Source organism: Megalobrama amblycephala, linkage group LG16 (assembly GCF_018812025.1).
Source record: "Megalobrama amblycephala isolate DHTTF-2021 linkage group LG16, ASM1881202v1, whole genome shotgun sequence".
Classification (NCBI taxonomy): Eukaryota; Metazoa; Chordata; class Actinopteri; order Cypriniformes; family Xenocyprididae; genus Megalobrama; species Megalobrama amblycephala.
Genome location: NC_063059.1, coordinates 27,066,344 through 27,081,542, shown reverse-complemented (window position 1 = coordinate 27,081,542; position 15,199 = coordinate 27,066,344). Strand labels below are relative to the sequence as shown.

Below are 15,199 nucleotides of genomic sequence, written 5' to 3'. Positions count from 1 at the left end.
AGTTGTTTATGAATTATACTGACTGCAAGTGTTTCAAAATGAAAATAGCGACGACTCTTGTCTCCGTGAATACAGTAAGAAACGATGGTAACTTTAACCACATTTAACAGTACATTAGTAACATGCTAACGAAACATTTAGAAAGACAATTTACAAATATCACTAAAAATATCATGATATCATGGATCATGTCAGTTATTATTGCTCCATCTGCCATTTTTCACTGTTGTTCTTGCTTGCTTACCTAGTCTGATGATTCAGCTGTGCACAGATCCAGACGTTAATACCGGCTTCCCTTGTGTAATGCCTCAATCATGGGCTGGCATATGCAAATATTGGGGGCGTACATATTAATGATCCCGACTGTTACGTAACAGTCGGTGTTATGTTGAGATTCGCCTGTTCTTCTGAGGTCTTTTAAACAAATGAGATTTATATAAGAAGGAGGAAACAATGGAGTTTGAGACTCACTGTATGTCATTTCCATGTACTGAACTCTTGTTATTCAACTATGCCAAGGTAAATTCAATTTTTGATTCTAGGGCACCTTTAAGCAGCACAACTGTTTCCAACATTGATAATAAATCAGCATATTAGAATGATTTCTGAAGAATCACGTGACACTGAAGTAATTGACGATGAAAATTCAGCTTTGATCACAGGAATAAATTATATTTTAAAGTATATTAAAATAGAAAACCATTATTTTAAATTGTAATAATATTTCACAATATTACATTTTTTTATTCTGTATTTTTGATCAAATAAATGCAGGCTTGATGAGCATAAGAGACTTCTTTAAAAAACATTAAAAACAGTAATGTGTCCAAACTTTTGACCGGTACCGTATGTTAAATATTAATGTAAATTATATTTCTACAACATCTGAATGCTTTGACAATAATATAAATACATTTTTTTTAAATAGTAGCCTCTCCATGCAATGCACAACCAAAAATGAGAAGACTCATATTTTCTTTACATTCATTTTTGCTCAGTATTCATTTATTTACTATTCTAAAATTAAACCAGGACAACATAATCTGCTCGGTTCAGCCAAAATGCACACTACAACATCAACTCAATTTACAGATCTACCTCTCGGTCTTGACGCCCAAACTATATGGACTCTACGACCTGCTCAGTGACCTGCTATAAATGATATTGTTGTAAGGATCTTGTTCACTGGAGGAGGCTTCGAGTCTTCGTGAAGAGCATCTCCAATTACAAAATGCATCTACTGTGCTCTATTGCACTGGGGAGCTTTCCCACAGTATTGAACCTGAGATGAACTTGGTAAAATAAACGTAGAAGGGTAAGAGAATACCAAGCCCATGCCTTCCAACAAAGACTGGTATTTTACTATAATAATAATAATAATAATAAGGTTTGGTCTAAGAAGAAATCACAAGCATCTTAATATTTCAACACAAATCTGTCATTTAAACTGTAATATTTTATGTAGATATTCATTTTTCATTAAATAAATAAATACTAGATACATACAACAAAGTCTACTGCTATTGAATATTGAAGGGTTAGTTCACCCAAAAATGAAAACAATGTCATTTATTACTCACCCTCATGGCGTTCCACACCTGTAAGACCTTCGTTAATCTTCGGAACACAAATGAAGATATTTTTGATGAAATCCGATGGCTCCGTGAGGCCTTCATAGCTAGCAATGACATTTCCTCTCTCAAGATCCATAAAGGTACTAAAAACATATTTAAATCGGTTTTAAATTTTAGGCTAAAAATAGCCTATAAAAACATTTTGGCCTGGTTTAAAAACAGGGTTTAGATTAAAGCCAGGATTAGGCTTCAGTTCAGTTAGGACATTTAAGTATCTTTTACAAACATACCCTAAAAAAAAAAAAAAAAAAAAACATTACTGGTGTCCATCTTGAGACAAAACAATGACAATGACATATTTAAGGATATATCAGTGCAAGTTGCTTTCAGGTAAAACAAATGCAATTTAGTCTGGGACTAGGTCTGTGAAACGGGGGTTAAAATATAAATGAATGAATTGTAATTTAGTCATATATCACTAACATATTAATGTACACATTTGCATCATATAAAACGTGAAAACTTACCCCGACTGACATTCATGAAAAATACCTTCTAGCTAGCCTATTCCTGTCAAATTTTAGAGTCCCATTGAAAAGCTTTATAAGTGCACCCTCTGCTGTCGCAAACGTGTATTACAGACACACGTTGTCCAAGGACTGCGACGTAGAAGTCCTTCCGGGTCAAAGTTGATTCCGTTCCATCCATATGTGACTCACGTGTTTACATGGACGTTTGTATTTGTAGCAAAGTATTGGTGACACTGGCATCCGAATATATTTATTTCATTCTGTTATAGTAAAAGCAGAGTGCCGATATGTCGCATAGTGGAGATAAAGCTTCTGATCAGACTTCAGTAGCACAGGAGAAAGGTAATGCTAACTAGCTCTGTTTATTATATACAGTAGTAAACTCGAATATGTATAGAATGTATTTAACTTTCTTTTCTTTTCAAAGTTTCAACATACCAGTGTCCGGCTGATTTTATGTCCCTTTCATATGATTCTTCTGTTAATGCCTTATTGGACGGAGGTAAAGGGAAAGAATTATGGCTCATCAAAGCTCCAGCTGGTTTTGATCCTAAAAGGTACAAAATAATAACCTGGAAATAACTGTTTTCTATTTGAATATATTTCACAAAGTAATTTATTCCTGTGATGGCAAAGCTGAATTTTCAGCATCATTACTCCAGTCTTCAGTGTCACATGATCCTTCAGAAATCATTCTAATATGCTGATCTGCTGCTCAAGAAACATTTAATGTGTACAATTGTACAAAATATTTGTGTACAATATTTTTTTTTCAGGATTATTTGATGAATAGAAAGTTCAAAAGAACAGTGTTTATCTGAAATCTAATCTTTTGTAACATTATAAATGTCTTTACTGCCACTTTTGATTGATTTAATGCATCCTTGCTGAATAAAAGTATTCATTTCTTTAATTTCTTTTCAAAAAAATAAAAATAAAAATTCTTACTGACCCCAAACTTTTGAACGGTAGTGTATAATGCTACAGAAGCTTTGTATTTCAGATAAATGCTGTTCTTTTGAACTTTCTATTCATCAAGGAATCCTGAAAAAAAAAGTACACAACTGTTTTCAACATTGAAAATAATCATAAATGTTTATTGAGCAGCAAATCAGCATATTAGAATGATTTCTGAAGGATCATGTGACACTGAAGACTGGAGTAACGATGCTGAAAATTCAGCTTTGCATCACAGGAATAAATTACTTTGTCAAATATATTTAAATAGTACACAGTTATTTTAAATTGTAATACTATTTCACAATATTACTGTTTTTTTACTGTATTTTTAATTAAATAAATGTAGCCTTGGTGAGCAGACGAAATCTTAGTGGTTCCAAACTTTTGGACTGTACTGTATATTTTAATAAAAAAAACTCTGTATCAAGCTATGCATAATTTAAAAATAGCTTTAATATGTGGTTGATCAGTTCACTAATTGTTGTTTTGTGTCCTCTACAGCTTTGAAAACCTCAAAATTCCCTTATCAGGACTGGAAATGCTCCAGTCCCGTGGCAAGGCACCTAAGACCTACAGCGTCCTCGGTGACAGGACGGCACCATCAGACCTCCATCTGCTCGTTTCCAAAGGGAAAAGACGTAAGCCTTCTCTCTGTTCCCCCGGCTTCAGTGGTGTCCTCAAGATCTCTAAGAGCTATGAAAACTGCAGTGAGAACCAAGTCCCTGTTCCCATCCCATCCATTCCAGCTCCGTGCATCCCAGCTGGTCTCAAGCAACGTTTCCAGCCTTTTGGTAGCACCGGTGCAGCTCACATGGAAGATGAAGTCAATGTAGTTTCTCCAACTGCACCCAAGAGAACCAGGCCGGATCCGAATGAGGGCGAGGAGCGAAAAAAGAAGAAAAAGAAAAAGAAAGACAAGAGGGAAGAGGACAGTGAAGCTTTTATCAAGCAAGAACAGATGCAGATTGACTGTGATCAGTTACAGCCATCTGAACTGATGGAGGAAGAGCCGACGAAGGAGAGGAGGAAGAAGAAAAAGGTTAAGAAAGAGAAGGAAATACATGAAGACATGTTTGATGAAAGTTTAATACTCAAAACAGAGCCGCTGGATCCTTCTTATGATTATAATGACAGCCCAGGGAAAACTAAGAAGAAGAAAAAGAAGAGTAGTCGACATGAGTAGACTGTCAAAAGAACTTGAAATGTTCTATACATTTTTTTTTTGTCATGTTCACAGATGCTTACTGTGATATTTAACTGTCAAAATACAACTAAGAAATCAGTATTTCTTACTGTCTGTCATAAAAGAATTCAACGATTCTGTACAACACACAATATTAACTCAAAAAGTGTCGTTTCTTCTGCTTAAAATCATTATTTTTGTTTATTTTGCTGTACTGCCATACAAGCAACTGTATATCGCAGAGACAAACATTGCAAGGGAAAACTCACCTAAAAAAACAACTACAAAAATTCTGTCATTTATTCACTATCATGTCATTCTAAACATTGGCTTTCTTCTGTGGAAGATAAAATAATATATTTAATGCTTCAAGTGTTTAGTCTGAAAGTTGAGTTCTTGACCTTTTGATCGTATTGACTAAAGTGTTTCAAAATATTTTCTTTTATGTTGGGTGAATTATCTGTCCAAAGTGAACTGTACTGTCTTTCAAAGTACTTTTATGTTTCACAAAAAGAACAAAATGTGTTTGGGTGAACTAAAAACACCCAAAACACATACATATGGTAACACTTTACAATAAGGTTCATTAGTTAACAACATTAGTTAACTACATTTGGTAACATGAACTAATAATGAATTGCATTTATACAGCATTTATTAATCTTTGTTAATGTTAATTTCAGCATTTACTAATACATTTTTAAAATCTTGTTAAAATTAGTTGTAATGCACTGTGAACTAACAAACAATGAACAACTGTATTTTCATTAACTAACCTTAATGAAGATTAGTAAATACAGTAACAAATGGATTGCTCATGGTTGGTTCAAGTTACATTAATGTTTAACTAATGAACCTTATTGTAAAGTGTTACCATATATATATATATATATATATATATATATATATATATATATATATATATATATATATACACACAAACACACGCAATGTTTAATTTCATGAAAGTCAAGCGCAACAGAGTCACGTGTTCTGAGTCGGCGTTCAGACGTAGAACCCGGAAGCGCTGGACGTAAACAGCGTACGAGAAAGACGGGAGAGAAAAGATTGTTGAATAAAGTCGTTATTTTTGTTTTGTTTTTGCGCACAAAAAGTATTCTCGTCGCTTCCTAACACTAAGGTTAAACCACTGTAGTCACGTTGACTATTTTAACAATGTTTTTAGTACTTTTATGGACATTGAATGACGGTATTACGTATGGGAGATTTTTTTAAAAAAAAACTCAGATTTCATCCAAAAATATCTTAAATTTTGTTCCAAAGATAAATTAAGGTCTTACGGGTGTGGAACGACATGAGGGTGAGTAATTAAAGACAGAAACTTCATTGTTGAGTGAACTAACCCTTTAAATACTGGGTTTCTGCAGTACTTGCAGTTCACCGGTAGGTGGCGGAAAATCTCCCTCTGCTGGTGGGAGCGATGAAGGTCCGCCGCTTGTTCTGCACTGAGGTATGGTCATGTTTTCTAATGAGCTCAGGCACGTTTGCCGCCTGCAAAATGGGCTTCTCTGCCCCTCCCACTGCGCACATGCAGGTAAAGCTCAACATCCCAGAGTCCAGTGGGATCACATTAGGAATTTCATATAGGCACTGCTTGCTTCTGCTTTAATCAGGTATTTGGAGAATGCTGCACCTGCTGATACTCTCATTGAGAAGTGTTCGCGATTTACCATTATTACAAACTATATTTATATATATATAATAACTTTATCACTCCCAAGACTGCGTGAACCATCTTCAAATGTGCACCTGTTTACAGCACCCACATCGTTTGGCATTTATTTTCTGAGTGTGAGTCACAGAAAGAGAAGTGATTTATCACAGAGGCGGGGACTGTAATCACGTCCGTGCACGCGCCTGCAACTTGTTTGCTTTTTTTTTTTTAATTTCTCATATACACTCATCAACAATATTTTTCCCGCGGTATGCCATAGGCGTTATGAGATGCTTGAACATTGCTGGGTGTCTGGTGAGGCAGATAAATAATTGAATGCAGTCTGAAGTTTGGAAGCAACGTGCCCAGACTGTAAAGCAAAGCGCGGGCCCCTATGCGCCCTAAACTGATGCAAACGATAAGGTTCGGGTGGGGGAGTAATGGTTTTTCTTTTTCTTTTTGAGCCAATCTCGTTTGTGCACACCCTCCCCCTTTTCACTGCAGCAATTCTTGTCTTTCTTCACTGTGGTGATCTCTCTCACTCACACGCTCCCTCTTCAACGTGCTCCATGCGGCCTGCAGCATTTGGGGAGGGGGGAGGGGGGTGGGGGGGAGTTACCATAGCAACGCGGACTTGCCAAGGACTACGGAGCCGCGTGGCGTTCGGAATGGGGTTCAGCACACATCGATAGGTACCTTTCCCCAATTAGAGAGACGATGGTACTGGTATCTAGTTTCCACGAAGACGCACAACATATTCTTCTTGTCAAGACGCGGGAGTCAATATTTCTACTTGATAATTCCTATTAAAGCGTTTGTTTGGGATGGATTACTGCACCAGAAACTTGTTTGCATACTAATACATTGACGTGACTCACTCAAAGCAGTCGATTCCAAAATGTGTCATTGAGCGCCTCCTCTGCAGCAAGGAATTCTGGGAGCTTTTCAGCACAGCATCACCTCATAAGCCTTTATTAAGTTTACACTTCAGTATAAATACAGGATTGTTTATTGATTTATCATGTCAGCAAGAATGCAATTGGATTCGGCTTTTGCATTGCATAGAAAAAATAAATATAAATAAGTGTGATCCTACTGTTGCTATGCGCACACCCAAATCAAGTCAGACATATGTTATAAAAGCAGCAGGTCTTTCAGCTGGTTGCCAGGACAACCACAATGCCGTTTTTTCCTCATTGTTTCATACCCACCTCTATGACTGTGTTTGTGCTCAAGGACTTGGTTTTCTGTCACTGACCAAGATGTTGCATGAATTGTTTATTATTTATTTATTTTTATAAAAAGATCAGCCTTTCAAACCAACCTTTGGCTGTGACGATAAAGCCAGTGGAGATCGGCCAAACTCAACAGATGCCTGTGCTCATGGTGCCCTACAAATACATATTTCAAAAACTTGCCAATTTTATTGTTATATATATACAGTATCTCACAGAAGTGAGTACACCCCTCACATTTTTGTAAATATTTTATAATATCTTTTTATGTTACAATACTGAAGAAATTACACTTTGCTACAATGTAAAGAAGTGAGTGTACAGCTTGTATAACAATGTAAATTTGCTGTCCCCTCAAAATAACTCAACACACTGGCCACAAAAGTGAGTACACCCCTAAGTAAAAATGTCCAAATTGGGCCCAATTAGCCATTTTCTCTCCCCGGTGTCATGTGACTCATTAGTGTTACAAGGTCTCGGGTGTGAAAGGGGAGCAGGTGTGTTAAATTTGGAGTTATCGCTCTCACTCTCTCATACTGGTCACTGGAAGTTCAACATGGCACCTCATGGCAAAGAACCCTCTGAGGATTTGAAAAAAAAGAATTGTTGCTCTACATAAAGATGGCGTAGGCTGTAAGAAGATTGTCAAGACCCTGAAACTGTGCTGCAGCACGGTGGCCAAGACCATACAGCGGTTTAACAGGACAAGTTCCACTCAGAACAGGCCTCGCCATGGTCGACCAAAGTTGAGTGCACGTGCTCAGCGTCATATCCAGAGGTTGTGTTTGGGAAATAGACATGAGTGCTGCCAGCATTGCTGCAGAGGTTGAAGGGGTGGGTGGTCAGCCTGTCAGTGCTCAGACCATACGCCGCACATTGCATCAAATAAATTGGTCTGCATGGCTGTCGTCCCAGAAGAAAGTCTTTTCTAAAGATGATGCACAAGAAAGCCCGCAAACAGTTTACTGAAGACAAGCAGACTAAGGACATGGATTACTGGAACCGTGTCCTGTGGTCTGATGAGACCAAGATAAACTTATTTGGTTCAGATGGTGTCAAGCGTGTGTGGCGGCAACCAGGTGAGGAGTACAAAGACAAGTGTGTCTTGCCTACAGTCAAGCATGGTGGTGGGAGTGTCATGGTCTGGGGCTGCATGAGTGCTGCAGGCACTGAGGAGCTACAGTTCATTGAGGGAACAGAGCATGATCTCCTCCCTTCAGAGACTGGGCCGCAGGGCAGTATTCCAACATGATAACAACCCCAAACACACCTCCAAGACGACCACTGCCTTGCTAAAGAAGCTGAGGGTAAAGGCGATGGACTGACCAAGCGTGTCTCCAGACCAAACCCTATTGAGCATCTGTGGAGCAACCTCAAATGGAAGGTGGAGGAGCGCAAGGTCTCTAACATCCATCAGCTCTGTGATGTCGTCATGGAGGAGTGGAAGAGGACTCCGGTGGCAACCTGTGAAGCTCTGGTGAACTCCATGCCCAAGAGGGTTAAGGCAGTGCTGGAAAATAATGGTGGCAACACAAAATATTGACACTTTGGGCCCAATATGTTCATTTTCACTTTAAACATTAATGCTGTGTGTTGAGTTATTTTGAGGGGACAGCAAATTTACACTGTTATACAAGCTGTACACTCACTACTTTACATTGTAGCAAAGTGTCATTTCTTCAGTGTTGTTACATGAAAAGATATAATAAAATATTTACAAAAATGTGAGGGGTGTACTCACTTCTGTGAGATACATATTATACACAGTACTGTGCAAACGTCTTAGGCTACTACCAGCTTTGTTGTTTTAGTAATGTTTTAATGACCATCCATATTTATTTTTTAGTCTCTTTATTATGATGCAAACAGAAAATACAGGAAATATGTACACAATTCTTGGTCTTCCAGTCCTTTTCCATAAGAGAGCCAGGTTCCTGCTATTGCTCAAGTGTAAGGGGAGGTCATCAAATACTTGCCACTTTAACTTATAAAAGCTTTTTTTTTCTCATTTTTAATACTGCATACAAATTTACTGTATTTTCTGGTTATATTAGAGATTGAGAAATAATTATATTTGGTCATTATATCATTGCTAAAACAACATCTAATGGTGACCTAAGACTTTTGCACAGTACTGTGTATATATATATATATATATATATATATATATATATATATATATATATATATACACACACACACACACACACACAAAATATAGTATATAAATATATCATTATATATAATACTATTATTATATTTGTTATTTTTTGTTATTTCTTTACTTTTTTTTGCTGTTCTCTATATGATGAATCTGCTGTATCATTTGGTTTTGCAAGCAGTTTCTGTGGCTTATGTTTTATGTGAAACTGGGCTTTTACCGATGTTGCAAGGCAATCCTCTGAGTTTAGTTTAATAAACTCTTACATTTTTTAAAAAATATACCATTTTCTTTTACTGCCTAAACAAAAACCCAACAAGCCTTATTTAGTCTGGGGCCAGGGTTCATGGTGGCGACTGCATGACCCATTAGGACAGGCCGACACAGTCTCTGCTAGACATGCTGTGCTTCCATCTGTCCAAGGGTCACTCACTCCCCACCGGTGCCAAACGCATGCTTCCCTCTGCGCGGCTCTGACATCTTCTCTGTTTCTGCCTCTTTTCCGTGGCTTGTCGAGATAAAAGGGGGAGTGCAGATGGAAACTGGGTCACTAGAGCTTTTTATATCCTCATGGAATTGTTGTTAGATTTAACCTTCAGGTGCTAGCTGCTGTAGCTAAAACTGTGAAAAACAAGGGGAAGATGATGGTAAAGTAGGCTAATTGGGAGCTGAGTTGAATTTGTGATTCAAATGAAATTGACAGGGTTTCCCTCTCTCTGTACAGAAATGTTGCTTAGATGTACCTACCTAGTCACTGTTTAGGGAGTGTGATTATTTTTACTTTTTCATTTGTGTGAATTTGGATATATATATATATCTGGGCTGCATTTTTCAAAAGGATCACAAGCCTAAGTAGATTGTAGAAACCACTGGCACCAAAACATTTGGCACTAATGATCTACTTAGGCTTATGATTGTTTTGGGAAACACAGCCCTGTGTAGTTGTGTGGATGGTGGCTCTGCATGCCAGAATGTTACAGTATTTTAAAATAAAAACATTTTACAAAGCATTGTGGAATAATAAAAAAATACATTTCCTGCATTTATTCACCTTTTCAGGCATGTTCATAAATGCATAATAAATGCTTTTAAGCAAAAGATTAGAAATTTGAAAAAGCATTTGCAAACCCGTTTTATTCAACAAGAATTAGAAACAGACTGAATTGTGAAAAGACAGAATTTATCACATTAATGGTATTTAACAACTAATTTTTACAGTTAGCTATTGCTGTTGTAGAAAATCTCCAGTGTTAGCCTATAAATGAAAATAAATTCATGTTCAGTCTGATGAACATTTATAGACACAGTCTAATGTCAGATGAAAGGAGAAGTCAATACAGAGGCATATTTCTTTTAAAATGTGTGCTGCTGAATCATGCACAATAAAGGCCCGTTCACTCCAAGAACTATAAAGATAATTATAACGATAACTATATTAGCATGATATTGTTCTGTTTATTCTATGCTGCAGTTTTGTCATCTGCCACTTTAAATGCTCAAACTCTTTAATGCAGGATGGATTCTGACTGGCTATGGTCAATGTTTTTATTGTTCATCAGCTGGAAAAAAATCTTTTTAAAAGTGATTCCAATTATATTGTTTCTCTGTGTTGTTATCCTTATATCCTTAAAGAATGATTTTTAGAACTATAGCGTTATCATTATCATTGAAGCTATCATCCTTGGTGTGAACAGCCTTAAAGGGTTAGTTCACCCAAAAATGAAAATTATGAATCATTTCTCACCCTCATGTTGTTCCAAACCATAAGACGTTTGTTCATCTTCGGAACACAAATTAAGTTATTTTGATGAAATCCGAGAGGTTTTTTTATCCTCCATTGAAAGCAATGAAATTAGCACATTCAATGTCCAGAAAACTATAGTAGAAACATTGTTAAAATAGTCCACGACTACACTCTAAAAAATGCTGGGTTAAAAACAACCCAAGTTGGGTTGAAAATGGACAAACCCAGCGATTGGGTTGTTTTAACCCAGCGGTTGGGTTAAATGTTTGCCCAACCTGCTGGGTAGTTTTATTTAAACTAACTATTGTTTAAAAATGGCTATATGGCTAGCTTAAAATGAACCCAAAATAGTTGGGAAATTAAAAACCAGATGCAATTAGAAGCAACAATAGACAAAAGGTGAATGTTTATTAATAAGCTTTAATATTTTATTAATATAAATGTAACAATTTAATAGTTTATTAATATAAATTTATTAATAAGCAATTTAATAAATTGTTATTGTTTAATAATTATTCATTGAACATTAATAAATGTTCCAACATATTTTGGGTTAATTTTAATTAAGCAGTACAGTAATTTTTAAACAATAGTTGAGTTAAATAAAACTACCCAGCAGGTTGGGCAAACATTTAACCCTACCGCTGGGTTAAAACAACCTAATTGCTGGGTTTGTCCATTTTCAACCCAACTTGGGTTGTTTTTAACCCAGCATTTTTTAGAGTGTACAGTGGTTCAACCTTAATATTATCAAGCAACGAGATTATGTGCGCAAAAAAACAAAACAAAAATAATGACTTTATTCAACAAATTTGTCTCTCCTCTGTCTTTTTGCTATGCTATGCTATTTACGTTGCAGCTTCCAGGTTCTACGTCCGAACAGCGGCTCATTATTGGCCGACGCCTCTTCATGTGAGCAGCACAAGGCATGCGTATGATGCTGACGCAGGAGCCGGCCAATAATGAGCCGGTGTTTGGATGTAAACACGGAAACGCAGCACTGCGCCAACTGCTTAACAGATTGACAGGGAAGAGGAAAATTAATTGAATAAAGTAATTGTTTTTGTTCAGTTTGTCAATTCATAACATTGGTTGAACCACTGTAGTCATGTCGACGGTTTTAATGATGTCTTTAGTACCTTTCTGAAGATTGAATGTAGTAATTTCATTGCTTTTAATGGAGGATAATAAAACCTCGGATTTCATCAAAAATATCTTAATTTGTGTTCGGAAGTTGAATGAAGGTCTTACGGGTGTGGAACAACATGGGGGTGAGTAATTAAAGGTGCTAAAGAGGATGTTTTGTTTTAGGGCTGCACGATATATCACATGAGATTGTCACACGCATTTCGTCAGTAAAGCCGGTTCCCTGATTACCGCTAAATCGCATCACCTGCTTTCAAATGGAGCGGCATTTTACATTTTAATCAGGGAACCGGCTTTACTGACGAAATGCACGTGACAATCTCATGCGATATATCGTGCAGCCCTATTTTGTTTTATACATTTTTGCAATATTACTTGAAACTGTCTTTACTAACTGATAAAAGACTATTTATTAGGTGCACTGAAAGGAATAATATTAATATACATCATCTGTGCACAAGGTAGGGCCTTAAAAACATCAGCCAATCGTTTACGCGATCATCGCGTAAACGATTGGCCCTCTGGCTTGTCAATCACTGCCGTGACGTTCCTTGTGAGAGATGCGCGGCTGCGCTCCAGTAACTTTCCACACTCCACAGGCGCCGCATGCAATGTTTTTGTCAGGAGACAGGAGTAACAACTGCAGATTATGAGTTACATGCGGTGAGTCCGACATAATGAATCCATTAACACGACACAGCGAATGCCGGTGGTAAACACTAGTGTTCCAATACTCGTGCACTAGTTTTGGGAGGCATTCCCTCGAAATTCTTACGCATGCGCTCATTTCAAAAACTCACTAACAGTCTTTGGTTTCTCAGTCGACGAAAAGATCCTCTTTAGCACCTTTAATGACAGATATTTCATTTTTGGGTGAACTAACCCTTTAAGACCAGGAAAGTGAATTAAGAAAATAAATTGGGTCAATTTTGATTATATGTTGACTTTAAAAACAAGTAAGTCTGGAAGTGTACTTTTAAGTGTACTTACATAAAGCTTTTGCAGTCAATACTGGTTCTGATTGTAAGCACTTGCATAGGATGCTTTTTTTGATCAGCATGCTGTGATATTACTGTCCACTGGATTTCCACAGCCATACTCTGGCACTTAAATCCATAATAAAGCCTGTGGGACACACATACATACACCAGATTCAAGGGCGCTCGTCTGCTCCTCTGTGCAGCAAAAGGGCCAGCAAATCGTTCCTCCTTTCAACTCACCATAAAATGTTCCTTGTATGGTCTTTCAAAGTGCTGTGGTGAGTTGCTTAGAAAGGTCACAAGACATGTATTTCGTCCCCTTGTGGCCAAGTAAAAGAGATTAATGGTTCCCCTCTGCATTCGGCCTGTCTTCAGTGGGTGTCAGCCTGGCAGTTGACGTTTTCTGGAGGACAGGAGTTGGGGAGGCGGGCTGTATAACAGCATTTCACCTCGGTGTCAGAAATATGGTTATGTTTGTTGAACGCAACTGTTTTGAATAGATGTTTAAAAGCTCGGTTTATTTAAATGAGCTTTTAGGAAAATAGAACAGATGCTGGAAGAGATTCAGCGTTCGAGCTTCATCAGTGAGTCTTGGCTAAAAGTACTGTATGTCACTTACCAGAGACTTGAGTGTCCATAATGATAGTTTATCATCAGAGGACATATTGGGCTCAGTCAGAAGGCTTTGACCAGTTTCTATGGTGATTAAATAATAGCTTGCTGTGTTGATGCATGCTGTTTACTGCATGTATGGCTTAATTATGAATCTATATTTTTATTTTAGCCTACAGATCTGGAAATGGTTATGTTGGTTGTATATCCTAAAAATGACACTAAAAAAATTCAAACCCAGTCTGCTCGTATTCTATAAACATTAAAGGTAAAGAGTGTTATTTTTGTGCCAATAACGCAACTAAATGGAATTGCAAAATAATGAGTGGTAGGGCAAATGAATAGTCCTGCCTCAAAATCGTGCTATTGGTTGATCAGTGTTACAGTGTCAGGCTGTATGGATCAAGGTTTGGCTAGTTCGCATGGACTAGTTAGCCTCTGCTAACTCTGAATGTAACACATTCTGTAGACAAAAAGCATTTTTCCCTATTGACTGCCATTGAAAATGTTTTATATATATATATATATATATATATATATATATATATATATATATATATATATATATATATATATATATATATATATATATATATATATATATATATATATACATTTATAAATATATAAAAAAGTGATGTTCCAACCAAGGAAAATTGGTACATACCGAATTGTGGTCATATACCTATCTTGCACTCATTATTCCCAGCCTATAATTCAATAAATCACTATGTGGAAAGTATTAGCTATATTATTAGATGTTATTTTGTGGGTTTTATACAGTGTATATGGTATACTAATATGCTGTTCTTTCAGAAAAAAAATTAAATTGTGCATTCGACTTTATATTGGAAAAGGGTATATGCAATTTTATGGAGTGAGCATATTACAAGTTTCATTTACATGTATATCTATTAAGTATAGTGGCAGCTGTTTGGACAGTGTTACAGAACTATATTTTTTTAAATTTGGAAGGAATTTGTTTTTCTATTTGCATGTGTTTTCTTCAGTTGCAGCACTTTGAGCTCTCTCAGCCACCGTAGCTTTAGTCAAAATGGCTAATTAGGCTGTTCTCTGCCACCAAGAAGGATATTGTTAAAATGGATACATTTAGCAGTTTTGAATATTTGGAGCCTTTCTTGCCAAATCATTTTTTTTAATACCTTAACCAAGTTTAGTGTATTATTATTCCCAATATAACATACTCCTCATATTTTGATTGTTTAATAGAACCTGAAAAGCAAATATTGTGCAAATATCCCCTCCAGACATCACTTTTGGCCACTACTGTATATATATATAGGGGACTTTTATATTTTTCTTTTCTGGTTTACTTTGTTGTCTCATCATATTAAGCTGGAATAGAAAAAAAGTGACAGTTATTTTGTTTGGTATGCAC

General features: G+C 36.6%; 1 protein-coding gene across 1 annotated transcript; it reads left to right on the top strand.

Annotated features, from left to right (window-relative positions):
- The first annotated feature begins 2,235 nt into the window (after positions 1–2,235).
- Positions 2,236–4,622, top strand: polr1g (RNA polymerase I subunit G). Its single transcript, XM_048161887.1, has 3 exons — positions 2,236–2,446; positions 2,532–2,661; positions 3,566–4,622. The coding sequence occupies exons 1-3, from the start codon at positions 2,392–2,394 to the stop codon at positions 4,245–4,247; spliced, it is 867 nt and encodes a 288-aa protein (XP_048017844.1). The 5' UTR covers positions 2,236–2,391; the 3' UTR covers positions 4,248–4,622.
- The last annotated feature ends 10,577 nt before the right edge of the window (positions 4,623–15,199 follow it).

Coding starts and splice junctions, on each gene's coding strand:
- polr1g (XM_048161887.1), top strand. CDS start 2,392: ATGTCGCATAGTGGAGATAAAGCTTCTGATCAGACTTCAGTAGCACAG. Junction 2,447..2,531: donor TTCAGTAGCACAGGAGAAAG/GTAATGCTAACT, acceptor TTCTTTTCAAAG/TTTCAACATACCAGTGTCCG. Junction 2,662..3,565: donor GCTGGTTTTGATCCTAAAAG/GTACAAAATAAT, acceptor TGTCCTCTACAG/CTTTGAAAACCTCAAAATTC.